Source organism: Vipera berus, assembly GCF_964194415.1.
Source record: "Vipera berus genome assembly, chromosome: 1".
NCBI lineage: Eukaryota > Metazoa > Chordata > Lepidosauria > Squamata > Viperidae > Vipera > Vipera berus.
The window spans coordinates 319,061,498-319,087,753 of NC_138202.1; the positions used below are offsets into that span (position 1 = coordinate 319,061,498).

At 39.4% G+C, this 26,256-nt stretch overlaps 2 protein-coding genes across 8 annotated transcripts in view; one reads left to right on the forward strand and one right to left on the reverse strand.

Moving 5' to 3' along the window:
* Positions 1–4,884: 4,884 nt before the first annotated feature.
* On the reverse strand, positions 4,885–16,982 carry MCFD2 (multiple coagulation factor deficiency 2, ER cargo receptor complex subunit). 5 transcript variants are annotated; one of them, XM_081328440.1, is made up of 5 exons: positions 16,767–16,982; positions 14,309–14,522; positions 9,039–9,194; positions 7,284–7,443; positions 4,886–6,462 (listed from the first exon to the last, which is right to left on the reverse strand). In XM_081328440.1, the coding sequence occupies exons 3-5, from the start codon at positions 9,188–9,190 to the stop codon at positions 6,331–6,333; spliced, it is 444 nt and encodes a 147-aa protein (XP_081184566.1). In that variant the 5' UTR covers positions 9,191–9,194; positions 14,309–14,522; positions 16,767–16,982; the 3' UTR covers positions 4,886–6,330. The 5 variants fall into 5 exon arrangements, with proteins under 5 accessions (XP_081184568.1, XP_081184567.1, XP_081184566.1 ...); XM_081328442.1 differs by lacking the exon at positions 9,039–9,194 and having other exon boundaries at positions 4,885–6,462; XM_081328441.1 differs by lacking the exon at positions 14,309–14,522 and having other exon boundaries at positions 4,885–6,462; positions 16,767–16,965.
* Positions 16,433–26,256, forward strand: part of TTC7A (tetratricopeptide repeat domain 7A) — a 180,076-nt gene continuing 170,252 nt past the window's right edge. For all 3 annotated transcript variants that reach the window (XM_081328349.1, XM_081328351.1, XM_081328350.1), the window contains exons 1-3: positions 16,433–16,911; positions 21,257–21,420; positions 23,999–24,167. In XM_081328349.1, the coding sequence (XP_081184475.1) occupies positions 16,740–16,911; positions 21,257–21,420; positions 23,999–24,167 (505 nt within the window). In that variant the 5' untranslated portion in view covers positions 16,433–16,739. The remainder of the gene's footprint in view (positions 16,912–21,256; positions 21,421–23,998; positions 24,168–26,256) is intronic.

A 26,256-nucleotide genomic window follows, 5' to 3' on the forward strand; every position in this document is an offset into this window, starting at 1 on the left:
TATATTAAGCACGTCAAAAGGAGGGCTGAGAAAATATCTACAGACCTCTCACATCCTGGACATAAACTGCTTTAACTCCTCCCCTTGGTACACTGCTGTACGGCACTGCATGCCAAAACAACTAGACACAGGGACAGTTTCTTCCCTTGTGCCATCATTCTGCTGAACACCTAATTCACACAGTACTGTCTAATGTGTATGTACATTTACCCATTTGGAATGACTATAGCATTATCATTAGCCTTCTTATCTTCTTTACTACCCCCTCTTATTGGTATTACTATTATGATTATTATTACTCTGTTCCTTTGCATGTACACTAAAAGCTTCTGCACTGGAGACAAATTCCTTCTTTGTCTAATTCACACTTGGCAAAATAAAGTATTCTATTTTTTTTTCTATTATATGCTATCTATGTACTCACTAGGAGTTGAAAATGACTTGATGGTATAGTCCAGGGGTGTCAAACTCAATTTCATTGAGGGCCGCATCAGCATTGCAGTTGCCCTCAGGGGGCCAGGTGGGCATGGCCTGGGTGGGAGTGGCCTACTGGGTGGGTGTGGCTAGAGTGCGTATGGCCTACTGGGTGGGCATGGCCAGCTCTACATCATTCGCATCAAGGGTGCCTATGGGGCCCTGGGCAGGAGTGGGACAGATCTGAGGGTCTCTGGCAGAAGGAGGGCCAGGGCCAAGGCAGTGGGGGCCGTTCCCTCACTGTTTCCAGGATGGCTTCACGGGCCGCATGAAACCACTTCGCGGGCTGGATCTGGCCCCCAGGCCTTGTGTTTGACATGTCTGGTATAGTCTGTCTGCGTCTCTCTTTCTCTCTGTCTCTGTCTCTCTCTCATATCCTTCATTTTTCTCTTACTTTTAGAGTAAATTCTATTTTTCTTTTCATTTTTTGCTTCATCTCTTTCCCATTTGTGGTCTTCTACCAGCTATGGTCCTCACCAAATGAGTGCTGGGACATTGACTACCACAAACCATGACTTCAGTCAAATGAGGCTTTCATAAAATAAATCGTTGGCCTCCATTATATCTGTGTCTCATGCATTTCTAGCTAATAGAAAAGACAGTAGCAATCATTTTAAATATTCTTGTCAATAGTTCCAGTTTTATCCCAAGCATGTTCATGCTATTCTTTACATGCTATATTATCTCTAATATAGAGAATATTATGCAACCTGATATATTGTTTCCTGCAACATATACAGCGTGATGACACACAGGATACATAGCAGGCTTAAATTCAGTTAAGTTCAGAGACTCACTGACAGTGCAAACCCGTGTACATTACTTAGAAAGTGAAAAAGCTTCACTCCCAACAAAGTTGCTACTGTGTTTAGTGCAAGAGATCTGCTTCAAGCAATGATAATTTCACATGTGTCATGACATTATCATGCAAATGATATAAACTGCATAATTCATGTCATTGATGCAATATGATCAAGATGCTCAGGATATCATTTGTCCTTCTGCTCCACTCCAAGAAATACTCGAGTCATGACAGTATTAAACCATCTGAATTGTTGGTTCTGGTTTATGCATTGCAAATATCCAGCCATGGTGGGTTGTGTAAACTTGTTTACAGAATAGTAAAGTAAGTGAACCCAGCTATTAACTGTAAGAAATTGTGGTTTAATACAATTTGCAATATATACTTTTCATGTAGCTCTAGCAGTTAGTAGAAGATGGTCGTTGTAACCTACTGCAAGCTTGGATAAAATTGATATTGTATTACCTTTTAAAGTGGTGAATGCCAGTCAAATGGTATATGGAAAATTAATAATCTCTGCATGCTAATACTTGAAAGGTTTTACCTAAAATATATAACTTTACAAAATGTCAACAAGGCATCTTTCCCCCCACTTTGTCCAAGTTTCCACTCCGACTCTCCACTCCAATCTCATTGAGCTGGGTCATGATCTTGTCTGGCTCAAATATAGTACCAGGATCATTTTTCAACAAATTAGGCTAGGAATGAAGAGCCAATATGGAAACTTGGACAAGGAGTTTGAAAGATTGAAGAAAAAGAGGGAGGAGGGGAACTCATGTATTAAACCCAAATCTTTGGCTTGTCATGTGGAGGAAGGACAAATGTTTGGCTTCATCTAGTGGTCTTGGCAAAGACAGGAGATTTTGAAGAGTTTGGTGCTGTTAAACGACAGAATCAATAAATTAATGAAAATGGGATGTATTATGTGATGATTTGCATGGAATGTTTGAATATTTTTTTCTGACATCAACGCATTTATAGTAAAATAAGAGTTAATAGTTTTTAGACTGAGATAATCTTTCTTTGTCGTAATATTAAAAGCTTGTGAGCCCAGAATCTTCGAGCTGGAAAAGGCCTTTTGATCCCCCAAAAAGCTTACAGTAGCAAATATGGGTCTCTTCTGCCATCTAGTGGCTAAGGAATGTATACTGCTCAAAAAAATAAAGGGAACACTTAAACAACACAGTGTACTGTATTTAATAGTAGGATGTCTTATCTTGTGTTCCCTTTATTTTTTTGAGCAGTATATTTACCAATATAAGAGGATATTTGTAGCTCAAGGTCGAACTTGTGAGGTCCTTGGTGCTCTCTGAGGTTGGTTGTTTTCTTGCCTACATTTCATTATCAAACTAGGTAACATCATCAGTGCTACCCTAAAACCTATGCTAACTCTTGCACTGATGATGTTACTTAGTTTGTAATGAAATGTCTGCAAGAAAGCAACCAACCTCAGAGCACAAAGGACCCCACAGATGTATTTAGGTGGCAAAATCATCTCACTACAGTATGTATAGAATTTGCTATGTTGTCGTGGCATGGTTTCAACACATATACATGTAGTACTAGAGAAAATGATCAACCATGTATCATAGGGGCAAAAGGAGACTGATTGCATGCCTGCGTATGTATTTTTATGGTCACCACAATGGATTGAAATGCGCTATAGTTCAACTTTTATCAAGATCTAGTCTGCATCTATAATTCCAGCTTTTGAAGATGGGTCTGTCTTTGTTTTTCTGCATGGATATCCCTTACTATGTCATGATGTCATAAAACACAGGCATAAACTAATCTACACAATCCTGTTTAGAATGTAGTCCAGCTACTCAGTACTGAGTACTACTGAGGGACAGTTGGACTTTGTAATATTGTTACACTTACTAATACAGTTACTTTGTATTTTAATTTATTTTTCTCTCTTTTAAAATGGTGATAAGGGTTTATCAAACCATTACAGACTGGAATGTAGAAAACCTTTTTACCCTATTGCTGTATGGATTGATTGATAGCTTCTAACATTTCTAAACTGAAAAGATAAATTATAGGAGTGATTATCTGGAGAATATCTCCTGATAAGAGAAAGCTTGTTAGCACTAATTGGCATCAGGTCTATCCCTTCAAGAACTCCAAACAACTTTTTTCTTATTACCATCTTAAAATTTACACCTCTTCTGTCATCAGATTTTATTTTGATGAACATATGTGGTATTATGGGGTGCAAATATGTAACGTTTGACTAAGTGTAACTGATTTCCTATGCAAAGGGGAAGATACTTTTGTCCTACTAAATCATCTTTTATCTTCATTTTCTTTGATGTCTTAACTATAAAAGAGAATGTAAGATGGGTCTCAAGGTTTCCTCTTTGAATGAGAAGAAATCCCTTTTATCAGAATATTTTAATAAATTGTAATTAAATGAACTTCCTGTCCCAGTCTGTCTCATTGGAAAATATGCATGCCTAAGCTCAAGCCTGCAAAGCCATATTGGGCCTTCAGGAGTATGAGGCTGGGTGCATACATCATGCTAAGTTATTGTTTTATGAATCCACAATTGGCTAAACTCTCACACCAAGCTAAGATATAATCTATTATTTACAAATCACAATGTATACCTTCATATAATACACCAAGCCTCAACAACAACAACAAAAGTAGTAAGTGGCCTTAACAGTTTTATTATACTCATTTTCTACTACTATATCAGAAATAAATTAATTTACAGCCAGCCCCACAAATTGTTATGTCTAAAACAGACAATAAGGGAGAATACAGACTATAGAAGGGATAAATTGGGCAAAGGCTACAATACTGAATTATGTATTAGATTTGAAAAAGAAGATAAAAAAGGTTAAGTCAAGAGTTGCTGCAAGAAGCATATTTTTCTATGTTGTTTCTTCTAAGAACACACTGAAATCTTACCTCATTTTACCTACATCCTTGGTGCTTATACCTTTCCTAAGCATGTGTAACTTCACTTGGTTGGCTCAAAGTAAAAACATATACAGTAATTGAGTGTCATCAGCAAACTGATACTTAACTCCATGCTTACAGATGACTTCATCCAGTGGCTTCATGCAGATGCTAAATCACAGTGGAGAGGGGAGCCCCATATAATTGCAAAAAAAGCAAAGTGACCTCATTCCCTTTCTACATTACCGTAGTTTTTTTAAACAACTATTTGCACATACAGTACTCCTACTGCCTTCCCAAGCTTCAGCGATCTATGGCCCTTGGTCTAATTTCGAAAGTCTTCTACAAACAATTAACTCAGATCTCTGACAAGAAAACTCTTGACCCAGATCTGAAAGTCCAGTGGGCTGCTAGTTTTAGCCTCTTCTACTAGACAAATGACACCCGCCCTGGAATTGTGGCCCTGTATAGAAAAAGAATTTCCCACCCTTACTTGAAATCATGGCTGAGCATCCTTTTTGTGGGTGAGCACCACTCCAAACATTTTAGGGAGCGAGGGCTGCAGTGGATGAGGCAATCACACAAAGTGAGTGGGGTTATTACAGATTGGGTTTTTGTGGAGATTTCTTTGTTTTAAACAGTTCTCCTTATTTCCTGCTATGAATTGGTAGAAAAACACATCAAGAATGCATTGTATCAACAGAATAATGTATTGTGGGGAACAATGATAAAAGATCATCACGTAAATACAGAAACGAGAAATAGAAACCGTATTTCTTTGTACATAGACATGACACTGAAACACGTAGGGCTTGGATTGCCCTGCTGCAAACACCATCTTCCCTGTTTTGATCTCCTTGCAGAAACCTCATTAGGCTACATTATTGCTTCATTTACAATTCACTGAATGAGAAAAACTTGGAAGGACTCAAACATGCTAAGCAATAAATCAGAATTGCAGTACAAACCCAACTTAGTTTGTTGGAATTGCAAAACCCATTAAACCAAGATAAAATATATTGCACAATGCCTGTATTTTTCTAAATCTGAAGCATCGTATCATATAGATTTTATATTTTTTTAGCATAAATAAAAAAGTCTGTCCCATCATGTAATTTAGATGTTGCAATCATATAATAGATTTTATTACACAATTAACAAAATGCAATAATTACAGAATATAAGAATATTTCTTTACAGAAAATAGATCTCTGTACAATTTAAAGAATGCCCCCTATGCGTTTTCAGCTTGTGAAATACAACAGTTTGGAATGCACATAGTATTTAACCAATTAAATTTATAAAATAAGGCAGACACATAGACAGTTACGTTATTTTAAATCTATAGGATATAACTGAATGATATAGAACCAAGGTTGCTGAAAGCTCCAGAATCTTTTTAAATAAGTAGACCATTCAAATATTTAAGCACTCTCTTCAGAGAGTTAATTTTAAGACAAAATAATCATTCCTACTTAACACTAAGAATTTGTGTTAAGGTACACTGGCAGAAACCTTAACCAGGCAGCTATTTTTCCATGGTTACAAAAATTTAGTCAGCTAGTATTGGAACAGGTTTTGATAAAGGACACAGGTGAACATTGGCATTTAATCTACATTTTTAGAAATACTCTTACAAATATACCCAAGTGGGCAGATTAAAATGCAGAGAAATACTGATACAAGGGAAGACCACTGAGACAGACATTTATGTTCACAATGATTTTAATGAATATTTCACTTAGTACTTCATTTTTTATTATCTTCTACAGATAATCAAAGAATGGTAACTTTTTTTGGTTTCATATCTACTTAATTTTGTACGGAGAGTGAAAAAAACACAAATATAAATACTGACTAAAGTGTAGGTCTTGCCTTACGAGACAAATGGCCGATGACTGCCAAATAATCTGCTCACAAGGCATTATATTGCTCAACATGGTTTGCTATCGATATCACGGCAGACAACAGTTCCCATTACAAACTTATTCTTACTTCCCAACATGAAACAATTACAAGTGTAGCCATTCCAATGGCAACATGTACCAGCCTACTATTAACTTTACAGCTCAAAGGCAGAACACACCTACCACTTTATAATAAGAATCACATTGAACTGGGCACATGAAAACTGAAGACTGTTCTTATTCCATTGACTTTGCAAATTCAGCGTAGTCGATATACCCATCATTATTCTTATCATCATCATGCAAAACACCATCTATCACATTAATTAGTTCCTCTTCTTTTATTGTCTGAACCTGTTCGCCATCACCCTAGAAAGGAAAAACAACAGATGAGTTTCACAAAGGAGTTGGCTTGGAGCCTCTCTTGAGTAGTTTCTTCTTGATTATTATATTGCTAGAGAATATAAAAAAATTAAGTGGATCTGGCAAATCAAAACTCAGAATGTATAGTTCTCTATGGGTAGTCCTCACCTTATAACCATTTGTTTAGTGACTATTCAAAGCTACAATGAAGTCACTGAAACAAGTGACTTATGGCCAGCTTTCACATGACTGGTGCATGTCTTATTAAAATGATCAAGTTTCAGGCACCTGGCAACATACTACACTTGGCAAATATATCACAGTTGCACTGTCCCGGTGTCATGTGATCACCATTTGTAACTTTCCCAGCTGGCTTCTGATTCACCTAGCAACTGCAGTGAGTCACTTAACAACTGTGGCAAAAAAGATCACAAAGTGGGACAAAGCTCACTTAACAACTGCCTTGCTTAGCAACAGAAATTTTGGACTCAGTTGTGGTTGTAAGACTACCCGTACTTTAATTTTCTCAGAATAATGCTGTGTGTGTGTGTGTGTGTATACACACACACACACACACACACACACACACACACACATATATACATACATATTGCTCATTTGCTTCTTAAAGCTATTTCAAAGTTTTGTAATTTATAAAGCTGGCAGTTCTTCTAGAGAAAAATCTTCTCAAAACACCATGCCAAAATTATATTTTTAGTTTGAAGCAATAACACACACACACAAAACACAAATATTACACATAATATTTTTTCCAAGGACTGGTGAGAGGCCCATCAAATTCCCTGTTCAGACAAACTAATACGTACCTGTCTGTGTACATGTGATATTGCAGTGGCAAGCTCAAGACCATCAAGCAAGTTGTTACCATCGTAATCATGCATTTTGAAATAATGAAGTTGCAGTTCTTGCGGTGACATCTCAGCTTCTGGTTTGTCAACGACACCATCTAAATGTTCCATAATGTGGCTATAAGATAAATACAAAGCAGCTGTCAAAACTGCCATATACATAGCACAACAGTATTTCAACGTATTGTGCTCATCCAATTTCAACATTTTTTTTAATAAGACACAATTGCCTCTATTATGCAACACATTGAGTCATACACAATTGTTTATAAAGTATTTATTCTAAGAACATAAGAGCTGTCCTACTAGATTAGGCCAACTACCATCTTAATCCACTCTCAGGCTGTTCACAACCCAAAAACAGAATGAGATTTTTCCCTCCCATTATTCCTTTGCAACTAGTATATCAAGGCATGCTTGGGGATAATGTTGGTCTTGAAGAATTAATAGATTTTGACAGAAATGTCTTTTATGGATATATTCAATCCCTTTTTCAAGCTAGCTAAGTTAATGGCTATCAACGTGTCTTGTAATGAATTCAATCGGATAATTATTGTATGTAGTACGTGGAGGATTACCCCTTCTGTTTTAAACATCTTTTCGATTAGCTTCACTGGGTAACCCTTTCAGTACAAACCCCTCCCCCTCCATTTTCTCCACCATTCATTATTTTATACATTTTAATTCCCTCAATAGTCTTTTCCCCCTCTAAGCTTAACGAGTCCTCAAAAATCTAGAAGAAATTTCCTCAAGGCTTTCTGATCATTTTGATTCCCTTTCTCTAGACCTATTGTACCCTTTCTCAAATGCAAAGACCAAAACTATACACAGTATTCCATATCTAGACATACCATAGATTTGGGTAAGATAATGATAATGCTGACATTTTTATTTTCAGGTTTTCTTCCTAGCATAGTATTTCTCTTTTTCATACCTGTTTCACCCTGAAGTGACAACTTCATTAAGATCAAGATCTTGCTAATGTCTTAGCATTCTAAATAAGTAGAATTTAACTCCCAAAATTCTCAGCATTAATCATTCTAGAACTCTGAGAGTTGGCATGCACATCTGGTGAGCATTCAGGCTGAAGAGGCTAGGCTGACACAAGGTGAGGACTGTACTGAGTTTTATTCCATTTCCAGCTCTTAAATCAAAATATATATTTCTTGAAGCAATAATTGGACCAGACGGAACTCCAAAGTGATAAAACAATAGCCTGTTAAATGTACATACATCTGCTGACTCTTTAAGAATGGTTTTTCATGATTCCAACTCAGACATGTTAAACTTGCGATGTCACGTGACATCACGCAACTTATCAGGACGCTTTTGCCATTACCAGCAATGGGGTGGGCACGGCTTCTGGGTGACGTGTCCGGCCCGCAGGCCAGCAGTTTGACACCCCTGTTCTAACCTGTAAGAACAGATACTGCACTTGCTCTTAGCCAAAAGGCCTTTAGTTATCTCCCTAAATTAAAGAACATTTAACCAGATTTCAAAATGAATTAAAGAAGCTGTCATTAAAAAAGCTGTCCTCCTAAATTCCAATCGTTAACTTTTTTAATACATTAGTTGTAACTCTAAAGATTCCCATATTAATTCATAGACTATACATTGGCCTGTACTTGCTCTGCCGTTCACAACCTTATCTATAATGGAAGCATAAAGAAATAAAACTGAATTATATAAAATGCCAATTTATGGAACACATACTCTTTGTCTTGTACTATGTTCTTATCAAGACGCATGCTGGGCTGATGGCTTCCATCCATGTGATCTTCTGCTAAAGAGACCATGGAGGTAGCAAGGATAATACAGCAGAGAAAATCTATGCTATAAATCCTTAGACGTACCATAGCAGCCATATTCCTGAAAAAAAATTAAAATGCAATTTATAATATAAAACTGTAAGCAAGAATTAAGAGTTTGCTGCATATTTGCAAACACTTTTAAGATGCAGTAAATCTCTCAGCATAAACACCACTGTTTCTGCAAAAAAAGAGAACACTATTCATCCACACCATAAGCACCAACAAATACACCTCAAAACTTTATCTTTCACTTTTCCTTTTCTATATGTGAATAAGAATAACAATAGCTTGAAATACTAAGTATTTCAAGCTATTGCTATTCTTATTCATATATATTGCAATTTAATGTGATCAGATTTTTAAAATAGGTACAATATTGCCTTTAAACAAATCGACTGAAGATGAATAACCACAAATTACTCTGCCATACAATATGGCTTTTTAACATTACGTGTACATTTGGCTGATGTAATTATTTCATAACTCTTAAGATGTGGCCAAGTACATTTTTTTCTATTCAATCCCACCTATTCAATATGCACCAGCCATCACTACCTATCAAATAATAGCCTATGTACTGAAAATTCTGGATTTGAACTTTGAATTAGAATTTTGGAATCATGTCAACAAACCTTTAAGTTTGGAATCACAACAATTTTCAGAAACAGCTAATTCACTGGCTGTACTTGCAACTACATGACAAAAATTTTGCAATCAGGTTCCTTATATGTAAGAGTTTTACTGGACATAACACCATACTGTACTTGTAAAATTTATTCCCTGAGCCTTTCAAACAGCTGATCACTATATTACCAATCTTGCAAGCAATTATACCCTTACCATATTATGAAAAAGTATCCAGTTTTACCAGGCATAACACAATGTTGCATTTATAAAACTTTTTCCTTGAGTTTTCGAAACAGCTGATAAGCAAAAATATCCATCTTGCAAGCAAACAGAACTATCATAATATTATTAAAAAGTATCCATATTGATTTCAAAAATGTTTGAACTTAAATTCGAAATAAATGTTAGAATTCAGATACCATTTGATACAGTAACATGACAAAATAATAAATAAATCAAAAATAGTGCCAATATTAACAGGCACTCAATGGAAAGCTATTTTTTAACTGGGTGAAATCTTAATCATTTGTCATTATTATCATTCTCCTTATTGCCTATCCTGTCATTCTAGGAATTCAAGACAAGAGCTTCATCTTAAGCAAGGGGCCTGCCTCATTTTAAAACTTAGGGGGAATCAAGCATTTATGTCCCAACGTTCTGGGAAAATAGTCATCTCAATGTAACTTGCAATTTCCCGGAGATAAGGTAACATCACATAAAATCAAGCGACGGAGGGTATTATAATGAGCAGCCTGTAAAAAGCTTTTTAACATATTCCAGGGCGGTTTGAAAAATGTTGTTTATAACTTTTCGTCCACCCCTTAGAAAGAATATTCCGCCCCCTTTTCGGTTTCAAAATAAACCCTTACTTCAAATGTTATTTAACTGCAGCTGCAATTGGCAGTCGCGAAGTTGTGTATACCTGTTCCAAAATTACTCCCAGGCAAGTATGACTGCAGGATTAGCACTTCGAAGGATCTCCTCCCACTACCAGCCGCTTGACTTGCAAGCAGCGGTGAGATTAAGACCGGACGGGAAAGTAGGAGCACAGACTCCCGCCGGCACAAGGCAAGCCGCCGTCTTCTGGCCACCGCGAGATCCCGGCTACGACGCTCGTCTCAAAAACACCTGCGCCCCGCACCTCTTTCCCAGCAATTCTGCCGTTAAGATGACACCGTCCGCTGGCAGGGAAGAGCAGCGACACCCATAGAACTGAGCCGCCTCGGCCACCATCCCCACCACTCATATCACCTCTGACCTTCAATACGTCATGCGTTCCACGCCTCCTCCTCCTCGGCGATTGGCTTTCTTTGATATTTTACGTCAGGGGTCTTCAGACTTGGCCCTTTTATGACTTGTGGACTTCAACTCCCAGGATTCCTCAGCTGAGGAATTCTGGGAGTTGAAGTCCACAAGTCATAAAAGGGTCAAGTTTGAAGACCCCTGGTTTACGTGTTCTGAAAAAACACACTCCCCCGCCGAAGGGGTGTGCGCGCGCAAGGAATCGGGTATGTCCGCAGAGACCACGCCCCCTCGTTTCATGACGTGGCTTTATTCCTTTCAGACTAGAGACGTTTCGGAGGAAGAGCCTCTTGTCCCCGCCCGCTTGCGCTGATCCGCCGGACTTTTTTCTTTTTTTTTTTTGCAGTCATCACAGGGAAGAATTTCCTAGCCCAGGGGTAGGCAACCTCGGCTCTTTTATGACTCATGGACTTCAACTCCCAGAATTCCTGAGTCAGCTATGGTAGCTATGCTGACTCAGGAATTCTGGGAGTTGAAGTCCATGAGTCATAAAAGAGCCAAGGTTGCCTACCCCTGTCCTAGCCAATTGCTCTTAGGGCTACGCTAACACCTACTTCAGCGAACTGTATAGTTGGGTTTCCGTGCCGGGGCTGTTCTTGTGAATTAGATTGTTTGGATTTCTCGCAATGCCAATTTTTTCACTCCTGTTCTTTATTGATGGGCAAGCTCCAGGTGTGTGGGAAACCCTGAATTAATAGTACAGTACTCGAGAGCTGGATGCAAGAGCCAGCTCGGTGTGAAATGTATCCGAAGTAGACAAAAAGCCATGATACGAGGACCGCAGCAACAGTGCCGCAAAAAAGGAAAGGCAAATAATTTTAGTCTTCTCGGCCTTTTCGCCGCGCTCTAATGGTGGTTCTGAGATTTGCAGCCCGCGTGTGGCATCCCTGCTCATTGTTCAAAAATATTACTGCATTCTTTTTAGTGCTATAACATTAGGTTGAAAAACAAATAGAAAAAAGAAAAACATTAACAAATGAAAAGAACAAAGAAGCATATTGTTAGGCCAATACAGTTTTTATATAAAACTTGACCCTATGGCATATTATTTTTTCCATTTTATCAATACAGTGGCAGTCTGAAATAAGACAGCAAACACATAGTTAATCCAGGATTACAAATATGGAATGGTAATCTTTCCATTGTAGCAAACAAATCATTTTTGCTATGCCCATGTTTGGTTAATCTGTAGTTCTAAAACCAGTACGTTACAATCGGTTATACACAGTTCCAATTCACATTCATTTTTTAAATGAACTAATCTTTAAACATACTCTGTTACAATAAAAATGGCAAAGATTTTTTTTCCTGCTTACTGCACCTGTGGATTCCTGTCCTATATTTTTCTTCAAAGTGATCCAGATCCTCTATAATATGCAAGGACAAATGGGGCAAGAGGCTATGGGCTATCCAGATCGCTTTATGACTTTCCTCGTGGATAAAATTCCTTCTGTCTGCTTTGGTTTGGAAAGCAGTTGGCCAAAATCAAGTGAGGTGAGCTAGGAGATACTTTGTAAGTGTACCTGCTTTGTTTGGATTGGTGGAATCTTAGGAAATGCATAGAGTTCATGAACCTGTCATTTTTGGGTTGGACCCATGCTCCTCCTGGCTTCTGTGGCTAAAGCATATCAATAGGGCATAAATGAATCTTTGATGAGGAAGAGTGCTATTCAGCAGCCTTAAAAGAGGTACCAGTGCAACCTCTCTATGAAGAAGCCATCTCTCAACTGGTTGCATTTGTCACATTTGCTCCAGCTTCAACCTTCCCCTTTTAAGCAATGCTGCAAAGATGCCAGTATCTCAATCACAGAGGATCCAAGAGAAGATGAATTAGGTGGATCTCTCCCAATCAGTGTTCCTATGTGATTATGGCACAGTAGATGGAGGAAGTGGACTCCCTGAGTCTTATTTGACTTCTTGGTTACCATTAATCATGGTATCCTTTTGGATAGCCTGCATGGTTTGGGAGTAAGAGGTACCATTTTGTGATAATTCTCCTCTTCTGGGCAGATGGTTCAAGGCAGTAACTATAGGGGATGAGCCATCAAGGCCTTAGCTGCTCCAGTGTGGGATAACATAGGGGGTAGACAGATACCACTTTATTTAATATCTATATGAAGCTCCAATATATGAAGCCAGCCACTTGTCTGATGATGATATATCAGCTGGAGACCTATAGATATCTTGAATTTGCATCTGGAAGTTGTGAGGGTCTGGATGAGGAGGAACAAGCACAAACTAGCAAGACAGAGCGGCTGGATGTCCATATATATCAAAGGGAGGAGCTGATTCAATGGAAAGATGTTTTGCTGCCAGAATGCTGTAGATTAGACAATGATTTGAGCAAGAAAACTATTATACTTAAGTTATGCTGATAAAAATCCTATGTAGACAATTTCGTTATATGTTCAGAACAAAAAAAGGCCTATTCAAACTGTATCTTTCTCCTAGGGGACATCCAGACAGACAATGGGTCTGATGTGCTTTCCTTCAGTTTGTGAGAAAGTACAAAAGTATACCAGGATAATATTCTTTTATCTGCACAAGCTTGGTAACATAGCTAATGAACAATATGAGCCAGCAGTGTGCTTGCAGCTGCCAAAAAAGCCAACACAGTGCTAGGCTGCATTAACAGAGGGATAGAATCAAGATCGCGTGAAGTACTAATACCACTTTACAATGCCTTGGTAAGGCCACACCTGGAATACTGCATCCAGTTTTGGTCACCACGATGTAAAAAAGATGTCGAGACACTAGAAAAGGTACAGAGAAGGGGAACAAAGATGATTGGGGGACTGGAGGCTAAAACATATAGGGAACGGTTGCTGGAATTGGGTATGTGTAGTTTAATGAAGAGAAGGGTGAGGGGTGACATGATAGCAGTGTTCCAATATCTCAGGGGCTGCCACAAAGAAGAGGGAGTCAGCGTGAAAGCAGGACAAGAAGCAACGGATGGAAACTAGTCAAGGAGAGAAGCAACCTAGAACTAAGGAGAAACTTCCTGACAGTTAGAACAACTAACCAGTGGAACAACCTGCCTCCAGAAGTGGTGAATGCTCCAACACTGGAAGTTTTTAAGAAGAGACTGGACAGCCATTTGTCTGAAATGGTATAGGGTTTTCTGCCTGAGCAGGGGGTTGGACTACATGACCTCCAAGGTCCCTTCCAACTTATTATTACTATTATTAACAGTAGTATCCTAAATATTTATTGTGGGTCAACTTAAGATGCTGTAATTGATACCTTTTCTTGCTGTCCAGACCAGTCGGTCCCCCACTATAGGCTGGAGCGAGGGTGGGAGGCAGATGAGTAAGGTAGGGAGTTCAATCATTTGTCAGAAACTTGGGTTCTGGTTACAACCTCTGGAGATCATGGAACCACTTTAGCAACCATACTGTAGTTACACCACAATCTTTTAAGCAGTAGACTGGCACCTCTTTCAAGTGACCTGTTAGACCTGTACATCAATAAATGAGTAAACAAACAGGTTGCAGAGAATCATTAGAAAATGGGTGCTCGTGCAAGATCTCAGTTCTGCTTGGCACAGCTGATTTTCAGCACATGGAGGGAAAACTGAGACAGTACACATGTGCTGTCGGCACGCATAGGGCCTAGCGGACAAGCAGCTGTTGCCAGTGGATTGCTGTGCATGTGGGGGACTTCTATTGACCACTGATGCTTTGTAGATGACACTTTTAGAATCACTGCTCTAGGTAAAGAACATTTATTTAAAATGGCAGGACATGTTAAGATGATGGTATCATCATAATAAAGAAGCAGCTAATTTATGACTAACAGTGCTTAATTGACCTTGGTTGAATTTTCAAATAAAAGGCTACGTAGAGTAAGATCTGATTAGTATTTATTTATCTTGTGCCTTTGAGTCAATGTTGACTCATGGCAAAAGCCTGGACAAGTCTCTTTAGTTTAATTGGCAAGATTTCAGAAATGGCCTGCTGTTACCTCCTTCCTAGGATTGAGAGAGAGTGCACTGGGCCAAAGTCATAATCTCATAATCACCCAGTTCTGGCCTGGTTCTTCAGTCACTGCAATACACCAGAATGGCTCTCAGTTAGGACTTGGTCACAAGGAAATCCAAGCTCTATATAGGCTAGATTGGGAAATCAAAAAGATATCCCAAAGGAAAGCAACTTCCACATTGTTTCCAGGCAAATTTCATTCATGTAGTCAATAGGAGTCAAAAGATCTATTGCAGCCCCTTCCAAATGAAATCTAATCAACAGTTATTCTTTGGCCATGCCTTCAATTATTGTAATGCTTCAGAAGAGGAAAGGAAGACTTAAATTTCATTTTGATTCATGCTAGGATCTCAGAAATTATCAACGGCACAAACTGGGACAATTTGTATTATTTAAAAACCCCATGCGCTAAATTAAGGCCGATTTTACATGTCAAAAATGTCAAAAATGGGTTATATACAACTGAATGTAGAAGACAGCCATTAAATCAAATGGAATACGTCTTCCAGATGGAGTGTTTCATATTTCACAACTCCTTTAAGCAAATGAAGCCAAATTTCTCCTTCAAAAGAAATAACTGTAAGCTTATATTTGTGAATTTAAACTCCCATAAATTAAGGCACCAGGCTATAAACCAAGAAAGTGTGAGTTCTTACTTCCACCTTAGGCATGAAAGTCAACTAGGCCAGTCACAATCTCTCAGGCCAACCCACCTCACAGGGTTGTTGTTGTTGGGGGGGAAATAAGAGGAAGAAAGTGACTTAGGTATGTTTACTGCCACGAATTATTTATAAAAAATGATAAAAGTGGAGTAATAAAATCTTTTAAAAAGCCATTATTGTGGTCATTTTGAAGCTCAGAGTCTTAAGGCAAAGACCCCAAGGACAATGTCTGACAGATCAAGCACAGCCAAAAGGAAAAGAAAAAGAGGAAAAAAAAGAAGTTGGAGGTGTAGAAAATCTTTTTAAGAGGAATAAGACCCAAGTGTTAGGACACAGAACAAATAGCAAAGGAAGCCATTCTGGTAACCTTCCCTGGCAGCTGTACTTCTTACTTCTAACCTTTAACTTCCAGGCCATGCCTAGTACCTGCTTAGTATTTATCTGGAAAGCGAATAGAGGAAAAATAACAACTTCCTTTGATTACTGATCCGGACTTGTAGTAGAGGCCTGCCAATTAGGGCAGGGGTCTTCAAACTTGGCCCTTTTATGACTTGTGGACTTCAACTCCCAGAATTCCTCAGCCAGCAAAGCTGGCTGAGGAATTCTGGGAGTTGAAGTCCACAAGTCATAAAAGGGCCAAGTTTGAAGACCCCTGAATTAGGGACTAGCAGTAAACAGGCGGTGTGCTTCCGAAATAGGTCGTTGAAGTCACCTTTACCGTAGCTTCGCTTTTCCGCTTTTCTTCCTTCAGTCCGGCGCGTTTTCCAAACGTCGCCAATTCTTTCCCGTAGGAATGCCGGAGCCAATTGGTGAATAGTCCCTCGTAACTAATAATCTCAAAGGGGTTTGGCACCAGAGGTTGAAGACACTCGGGTTTCCCTTCCCAGCGTGTACGGGAGAAATTGAAAGCTTGCTCACGCTAGGGGAGGGGAAGGGAAGGGAGGGGAGGGGAACCCGGCGCTTCCCGAGGCGCGCTGTTGCTTGCCTGCCCGGGACTTCCCTGTTGTACATGAGACACCCACCCACGCAAAGATGGCTGCGAAAGGCTCGCATTTTCACCTGAAAATGGAAGAGGCGATCGAGAGGTGCAGGGCGGACTGCCAATGGGAGATGCAGCTGGCCGTGGTGGCGCAGATGAGGGCGCGGGCGTCCAGCCCTCGGCACAAGGGGGCCAAAGGAGCCGTTGCCGCACCGCACAAATCTGGTAAGGCAGTCAACCCGGCCTCTTGAACCGCTGGGATTCCCTCCAGCGACCGGCTTGCTCTTCGGTAAAATTTAAAAAAAAAAATGGAAGCGGGCGGGCGCCCGCCTGTCCTTGTAAGGGTCAGCCGCTGGCTCCTTCCTGCCCAACCCTGTTGCCGGCTCGTCCGCCCCCCTGTTCCCGTAACCCGGGGGCTTTGCTCAGCTGACGGCGCTGGGTTCGCACAGTGCCACGACACGAACCATAAACTCATCCCGCCAGCTGACTCGGCGCGCCTTTGCGACAGATTCGCACGCGGTCAGCCACCGGTGGGTTGCCAGATCCGGCGGGTCCGTCGAACCCAGCCTCTTTTCGTAACTCCCTGGGGCTGTTGCTGCCTCAGCCGCATCCTTCAACGGGCTGGCAGCGATGGGGGCCGACGACTCTGCCTGGGGGGAAGAAGGGGTTGGTTTGTCTCTCTTAGCGTCCCGTCGCCTTTGGGGGAATAGAATAGTTTAGATTCGTTTTATTTGGCGGGGGGAGGGGGAGAGAGTTAATTGGCGTGTTAGTCCCTCACCCCACCCTCCTCCCTGCAACTTTGAAAATCACGCCTGGGGCATAGCGATGGTTTGTTTGCAGAAACTCTGAATAGTGAGGACCGAAGCTTGGCAATGCACCCTTCCACCGCACCCCGTACCGGTTTTACTCTAGCTGGCCTCCCTCGGTTGCCTCTTCCTCAGCTTTGCCCTGTGCTCTTGAAGGAGACTGCTCTACCACACTCAAATGCTCTTGTTGAGAATCGGTTCTTGGGCGACCTTGTCTTCAAGAGAAATAATCGGCGCGCTCCCCAGCGGCGTTTAGTTGAACGCACTGACATTTACTCTCCCTGGGAATAAATCTCATTGAATTCACAAGCGCTTCTCTCTGAATTAATATGTAGAAGATGACTGCGTAGATTTAGAACGGAAGTAGCAGTCTTATTCTGACACACACACACACACGCACGCACAAATGGAAAAATACACCAAGGAGTCCAGCGGTGGAGCACTAATGTTCCCTCCTCCATTCTCCTGACCCTGCAAAGGTGTCCGTGTTGAGGTGCTGGCCCAATTCTGCAAGGCGGGACCATCTGCTCTCTTCTGGAAGGATAAAGTAGCCTCTCAGAATGAGCATCGGGAGGGGGGGGGAAGGCAAAAAGAAAGAGCTTTGAGAACAGGCTGCTCTTTATGTCTGTGCCAGCCATCATGACTGGCTTTGGAAGCACTGAATCCCTTGGAGTTGGATGGCTATGAAAAATGTGAATAAATAAAATAATTAAGCCAACTAGGACCTCTTAGGCTAGAACAGGGGTAGGCAACCTCGGCTCTTTTATGACTCATGGACTTCAACTCCCAGAATTCCTCAGTCAGCTGACTGAGGAATTCTGGGAGTTGAAGTCCATGAGTCATAAAAGAGCCGAGGTTGCCTACCCCTGGGCTAGAATAAGTGTGGAGGGGATAAAATGCAAGAAGGGTCCCTAAAAAAAAGGTTGCCCCACCATCCAGTGAGACCAGGGTTTAAGATGCCCAAATGGTGCCATCAAGGCTGATTGGTATGCCTTGCCACTTTTCATGGGCCTATCACCTAGATTAAGTGAGCGAAACCTTCCACATCTGATGGTATTTACATGTGTTCAATTACAACAAGGGCTGGCTGAGGATCATGGGACTTATGGCTCACTAATTCAGGAGTATGCTGGCTTGGAGCACTTTAGCCACTTTGGGGGGGGGGAAATGGAGCAAAATGTTGGTAGAGGCTAAGTAAAATACACTTTCAATTTTAAAGAGAAACCTTTTGGTAGAAAATAAAACTGAGAAACATAGAAGGAATGTACTCACCAGCAGCTTGGATTTCCCTCCCCCCCCTTGAAACCTTTGTCTCACAGCACAACCATTTTGTGTCTGTAGAGGGGCTGGGCCACTAATTTCAAGTTAACTTGTGGGCTCCACCCAAGAGCATAAATGCATACTTGTTCTACCGTCGGCATGTTATGTTTTCTTCAATCAGTTTTGCATATGCAATTATTTCAGGAAAAAGAAAGCGTGGCAGTAGTGGATAGGGGTGATGAGAGACAAAATAAGTGGAAGGAAAAGAAAAGCAACATTTTTTTATTGAAAAAAGGAGGAGAATATGAGAAAGCTTTGCTGTTGCTTTGGGAATATATTCTACTTTAGAGAGTCAAAATAATACAGTAAAATACTACTGTAATAATAAATGGAGTTTGATCTCATTTAAACACATGGTTAAAGCTTTGTCCTCCTTTCCAGTAATAGATCATATTTTCTGCATGTTTACATTATATTCAACACAATTGCTCTCATAAAATCTGAGAAAGCAGCACTCCTGATAAGAGCCTAAGAGTAAAATTCTCCTTTTTTTGTTGAAAAATAATTTGCACTGTTTTCAGTGGGGTTCTGCTCAGATAACTGGTTGAAACAAGGCTTACTCAACTTTACATACTTAACATTAAATTGTTATAATAGTATTAACCATGTAGGGATGCGGTGGCTCAGTGGGTTAGGACGCTGAGCTTGTCGATCAGAAGGTCGGCAGTTTGGTGGGTCAAATCCCGAGTGCCACGTAACAGAGTGAGTGCCTGTTACTCGTCCCAGCTTCTGCCAACCTAGCAGTTCGAAAGCACGTAAAAATGCAAGTAGAAAAATAGGGACCACTACAGTGGGAAGGTAACAGCGTTCTGTGCGCCTCTGGCGTCTAGTCATGCCGGCCACATGACCACGGAGACGTCCTCGGACAAGCGCTGGCTCTTCGGCTTTGAAACAGAGATGAGCACCGGCCCCTAGAGTCAGAAACGACTAGCACGCATGTGCGGGGGAACCTTTACCTTTACCTTATTAACCATGTAGTTTTTTTAAAGATGCATTTAAAGAAGAGCACCAACCATGCAGTTGCAATCATCCTCTTGATCTTTTGATATTCCCCCTGCACACCCCTGGCTGATGCTGTTTTTGAACTCAGATCATATTTATGATTAGCTGCTATTTATGGCTTGTTTTATTAACACTTTATCTTTTAGCTTTATCTTCTGTCATTATAACTATCTCATTATTTTACCTGTCATATCCCATAGGCAAACAGAATATGGGCAGACACATGAAATTATAGACCACAGGGGTTAATAGTTGAATGTGCTGCCTATTGAGATAAATTAATAGTTTAATCTTGATTTGACCGGCACATAGCAGTTATGCCTCTCACAATTAATTTGCTTCTGGAGTAGATTATGAGGTTGGAAGATGAGGGTTTTGGGAAGGAAAGGCATAGAAAGTCACATTGTTTGCATAGATTTTTTTTTATTCAGTCCTTAATGCTGGTTAAGTTAGAGTGCAGTTTTATGTATGCATATTGAAAAGTAAATCCCATTGTGTTCAGTTATAATTTACTATGTAAGTATACAGAGGCCTGCAGCAAAATCTAGAATTATCGTATAACTTGTCTTATTAATTAGATTTCTAGAACACAGTAACATTGGTACTTACCTTTAAAGCCCTACATGGCTTAGGCCCGGGATATTTGCAGGACCGTCTGCTGCCGGGAACGACTTCCCATCGCCCGGTGCGCTCACACAGAGAGGGCCTCCTCAGGGTGCCGTCGGCTAGACAATGTCGGCTGGCGACCCCCAGGGGGAGGGCCTTCTCTGTGGGAGCGCCAGCCCTGTGGAACCAACTCCCCCTTGAACTCCGGATGGCCCCGGATCTCCGGTCCTTTCGCCGCAAGCCTCAAAACACTCCTTTTTCATCAAGCTGACCTGGATTGACGACGGGTTTTAAAATTATTTTAATTTTTAATTGTTTAGCTAATTTATTTTGGGGCTGTTTGTTTAATTCTTTTTTTAACTTTTGTATTGTTGTTTTTATTGTTGTTAGCCGCCCTGAGTCCTTCAGGAGATAGGGCGGCATATAAGTCCCAAAAATAAATAAATAAATAAACATTTATATAAATAATTGTGATATTATTTCCAATAAACTTTTCATGACTGAATCAAATTCTGTCTGTTTCTTTAAATAAGCCAGCAAAACAAACTGGTGTTTATTTCTCAGAGTTTGTATTTACAAATCTGAAGTAGAATACACGACACAGGACACTGATTAGTATTTCTAAATAAGAAAGTTTCTAAGAAATGTCTATAAATGTATAGATAATCACTCAAGCTGGATTCCTATTACATAAACAATTTTTGCACTCTGGGCAAATTTCCTTATGCAAGGAAATGTTTATATGATGGCTAAAGTTCTGTTTATCTTTCTGTCCTGCTATATATGGGAACATATCACAGTGTGTAATTTTTTATTCCATTGACTATGTCTTACAGATGACTATGAGAATCTACTAGCTGCGGAGGCACAGTTGGAGCTGTGCTTAAAAGAGAACCTTGCCAAAATCAAAGAAACCATACCATTAATGGAAAAAAATGAGCCCAAACTGAGTGACGCCAAAAAGTCTTTGACTGACATTCTAAATCGAGGGAAATTACTGGTAGGCATTGTAGATAGAAATAAAAAAGAGCATTAGAAATGCTGCTAATGATGTACAGTCTAATGGTTTAGATAACAAAAATTTGGAAGCTTTAATCTCACCTATCTCCCCGATAAACATTCCTGATGCGTTTATAAAAAAAACTAAAATTATTATTTTCTTTCTGCAACAATTTTCAAAAGAATGTTGGGATTTGTTACAATTTACTAAATTAAACTTTCCGCACTATATAAATTAATAGGCAAATTCTGTCCTCCAAGAACCAACCCTTCTAGAATGGTTTGCAGAAGTATAGACGCAATTTAGGGACACCGGTCAAGGGTGGCCGTTGAGGACGAAACATAAACAAGGGCCATGATATATTGCTGACTTGGAGGAATGGAAATAACTGGGGATGAGGTGGTGGGGAATAGAATACAGTGTCTTCATGAAAGACATGAATGGCTGAGTACCGGGTTCCCAAATTAAAGCTACTAAGACTCTTGGACATAACTTGGAGAAGGTGTGGATAACTTTGGAATGTGAGATAATATGAGCACAGCACCTCTTGTGTCTTTTCTCAGGATTCTGTGTGAGCCTAGAAAAAGGATGTAGCTATCTTAGCAAATCACATCAATTGACTCATTAAAACAACTATATCTTTTTACTGACTCTGTGACAATGTTTTATTGCAGATCCACTTATGTGTCTATAGATCTGTTTTAGCAGCACTAGTGATACACGAGGCTTTCTTTTTTAAAAACAACAACAACAACGAGACCTTATGATGGGCAGAATAGTCTGTACACTTTATTGTTATGAAAGCTGCCAACAGACCCTTTCTTTGGTCTGCTGCTTTGAACATTTCCACATGGGGTAGTTTATTTGGGAGTCATAGCTTTGATTCAGCATGGTGGGATTTTGTTTCTCTCTCAAAGCCCCGACCTAAAAATCTGCATTAATTCATTAATGTGAGTCTTCATTACAAATTGGGAAAGCTACTATTTTGTGCAAGTATTATATACAAAAATTAGGGAAGCTTGATAAAAATATTTCACATTTCCCATAGAGGAGGTCCTCGACGTACGACCACAATTGTGCCCAAAATTTCTGTTGCTTGGTGAGACAGTTGTTAAGTGAATGTTACCCAATTTTACAACCTTTCTTGCCACAGTTAAGTGAATCACTGCAGTTATTAAGTTAGTAATAGTGTTGTTAAGGGAATCTGGCTTCCCCATTTACTTTGCTTGTCAGAAGGTCGCAAAAGGTGATTTCATGACCTTGGGATACTAGAGCCGTCATAAATGTGAGTTAGTTGCCAAGCATTTGTATTTTGACCATGTGACCGTGGGGATGCTACAACAGTCGTAAGTGTGAAAAATGGTCATAAGTCACTTTTTTCAATGCTGTTGTAAACTTTGAACAGTCAGTAAATGAACTGTTATAAATTGAGGGTACCCGTATTGAAATAAGTTACTAATTCATTTGGTCTAGCATAACTATGAAAAAAAATAATCTGCCAATTTTTCCATTTTTTAAAATCTAGAATTAATTTATACTTAATTTAAATGTCTAGCAAAGTGGTTGTTATTGTTATATTAGCCATGCACTGACTTTCATGCTATGAGGCAAACTTCCAAATCCAATCTCCTACAAATGGCAACACTGAGTAGCCCTAAACATCAGATTCTCCTAGCATTTTTGGTTTGGAGAATGTGAATGTGATTGAGAAATAGCTGTACTAATCCTGTACTAACACCATTTAGAGATGGTGTTCTTAAGATACGTTTTAGCATTTGTGTTGTCAGAAATAAAGCTTAGTGTGTTTCAAATCACTCTATTGCTTAAAGCTATAAATTGCATAAACTGGGCCGAATTCATGCAGTGTTAGGAAGATTCTGGGGCATCTGCTTAGTCAAGGTTCATGGCCTTTATACTAGCACTGTGGTGCTCAAGCTGGTATATTTGGTAAAAGCAGGGTAATAGTTACTTAGAATGAATGCAGCCTAGTGCTGCAGTTAAATTGGATGTAAGAGGAGGCTGATGTAGGATTATATTGGAGTAAGATTTAAAATTCCCTTGTTTGAAGTGTTGTAACTTTTTAAAGGATAGCTAAAATGTGTTCACTTTTGCTCATGCCATACATATTAGTTTTATGAAGCAGCTTAAAAGTTTTGCCCTGCTTACCCAAAATTTCTTCATAAGGAAAATACTTTCCATCCCTAGAGCAATTTTGAAACTGCAGTCAAAGTACGCTAGTAAAATTCCACTTCACATAGAGTAAGTGTTCTTGGAGATTTGTGGAAGAAAAATAGATGGCTCCATCCACTGACACATAACAGCAAAGCACGTGGAAGCTCTGTTGTAATGACAAAATATTCCTGTTCTTAAGAGCTGTCTTATTAATTTCAGTAGACAATGAAGGTCCAACCTCTATATTTTTTTTCCAAATTAACTGAGGGATCTGCACTCATTATAGTTTGCCTCAAAGCTCACAAAGGTTTTGTTAACAAAATGCTTGATTCCATGCAATGTTGAATAGCAAAATATTTCCAAAACAAGCTTTATTATATTACTAATGAACATTTTAATTTCCCAGCCAAAAGATATGACAGAAGCAATGTTGCTCCTCGCAAAGCTTCACTATATTGAAGGCTGTTACCGGGAGACTTTAAGCATGTATGCAAGAGCTGGCCTTGAAAACATTGTAGTAGAGAAGAAACCTCTATACAAGCTGCGTCTGCTAACTGAAGCTTTTGTTATTAAAGGTAATGGGAGTTGTCTATGGTCACTGATTTCTGATTTCACTGTGTCAATGCTATAGAAAATCAGCTCATATAACCTTATTTATTTTATCCTTCAAAAATTTTATTTTATTTTATTTAGATGAAGTTGCACTGAGTTCAAATTTAGAAAAGCTGATGAGGTATGCAATATAATAAACAAAATTCTAATTCATACATAATACATATGCCTGGCTAAACTATTGATTTTTGATTAGATATCAATAATTTAATTTGTAAAACAAGCAAACAACACTCCGCATATTTCTTTGGTTTCCTTGGTCTTCAGTAATAGGCTGAAATTAACTCAACAAGGGAAATCAGTAGCACTATAATATTTTGTTTTTTAAAAAAAGTAGAAAAATAGTCAGGAGAACATGCCAGCGCTACAATACAGTACTGCAGATTTGCATCTTAAAATGTCATGGTTTTCGTGTTCTGAACACGGGATATCATGTCGGCTAGTGAATTCTGGCAGTTGAAGTCCATGTACCGTAAATTTGTCAAGCAGGAGAAATGGTGCTCTACCCAACGCTTTGGACCGTATATGACATCGTGTCTTTGGAAGAGTAAATGACTATTAAACAAGTTTGTATATATTGCAGATAAGCTATGAAAAAGACAGAAAAATGAATAAAGGTGGAGGAAGAGGGACAATTTTTTTAAAAAAAACACCAACAGCTCCGTTGTATGTAACAGAGTCAGGTGAAAGATTTGAAAAACTCAAAGAGTGCTGCATTTGATGACATGAAGTAGGAATAACTCTAAAAAATTTTTTGCTTCTCTTCCCCCCCCCCAAACTAAAATGACAATGTGTTTGTAAGGAAGCAGTGGTTGTTAAACTAGGGATGCCCAAGGGGATAATTTGGGCATAACCTGGGGGTACTGAAACCATTTGTAATTTCTTGTTTGGGGGTGGAGGATCCAGGCTGAGACTGATGCTTGTGCAAAACAATGGAATCTGGTTTCTTTTGTGGTGGTAATGACAATATTTAAGATCAAGGAAAAAAGGGCTAATGGGTCAGTTTTAAGGCCCACTCTGTCGGCCTGATCGCACCTCTGGCTCTTTTCTACAGCTTTTTAGTGCTTATCAAACTGACAATATTTGGTTCTTCTTTCTTTTGTAGTATACTTAACATTTCTCCTTGCTGCATTTTCAGCCATTGTACAATAATAATAATAATAATCTCTTCTCTATGTGTCTTTTTATTCTATGTTTGGAAAACAGGGAAGTTATCAAAGGGTTTATGAATCAGCTGTTTTTCTGGGAAACCTGGAAAAATTATCTCTGCTTGCATTCTTCATCTTCTGTTTCCTTTCAGCGCTGTTTATGAATGCTGCTGAAATAGTTGCTCTCTGCCTATCCTCTTCTAACTTTTACAGCATACCAGTCCACTTATTAGGTGAATAGAGGGTGGAGTGATCAGATATCTTCAACTGGTATGTAAAAATCAAAGTTAAAACACCATATTACTATTGCAATGAACTTTCTGATCATCAGGCATGATCTGTGCTTCCTGTTCGCCCAAGGGGCCACACCTAAGAATGTCTCTGCTATTCTATTGGCTTTGGGGAATGCGCCATTGGTACCTATTTGTGAATGGTTGCAGCTATTGGATTAGCGTTTATAAATGATATCCTCCAGTTATAATAATAAGAAATCTTTAGAAACTTTGATATTCCTAATTTACTTACAGTGTGTATATTTTATTATGATTTTACTTGTTACCACGAAAAGTTCCTAATTCACAAGAAATTCTTTTTGCTAGCCTACCTGCCCACTTTCGCTTTTGTGGACATCAGATAGTCTATGAAGCATCCTAGTTTACTTAATTATTTAATTTAAACAGGCCTTTCCTGCTTACAAATATATGCATAGTTGCATAAAGATCACATACAGTGTTCTTGGATATGTATTTCTGAGGGCACTTTAATGATAGCATTTTGATAGATTTAGCTCAGGTTCATAACATGCTGAATAATAATTTAAAATATAGGAGTCATTGATCAGGTTCAGTTAAAACATTATGCTATGATTCTGAAAAAAGAATGGGTTTAGCTATATTTGGGTACA

What these genes read in the sequence shown, in the direction of transcription:
- MCFD2 (XM_081328441.1), bottom strand. Translation starts at nt 9,190, where the DNA reads ATGGCTGCTATGGTACGTCTAAGGATTTATAGCATAGATTTTCTCTGC. An exon ending in AACATAGTACAAGACAAAGA is followed by an intron (nt 7,444 to 9,038) that starts GTATGTGTTCCA and finishes TTTATCTTATAG; the next exon opens with CCACATTATGGAACATTTAG. An exon ending in TATCACATGTACACAGACAG is followed by an intron (nt 6,463 to 7,283) that starts GTACGTATTAGT and finishes TTTCCTTTCTAG; the next exon opens with GGTGATGGCGAACAGGTTCA.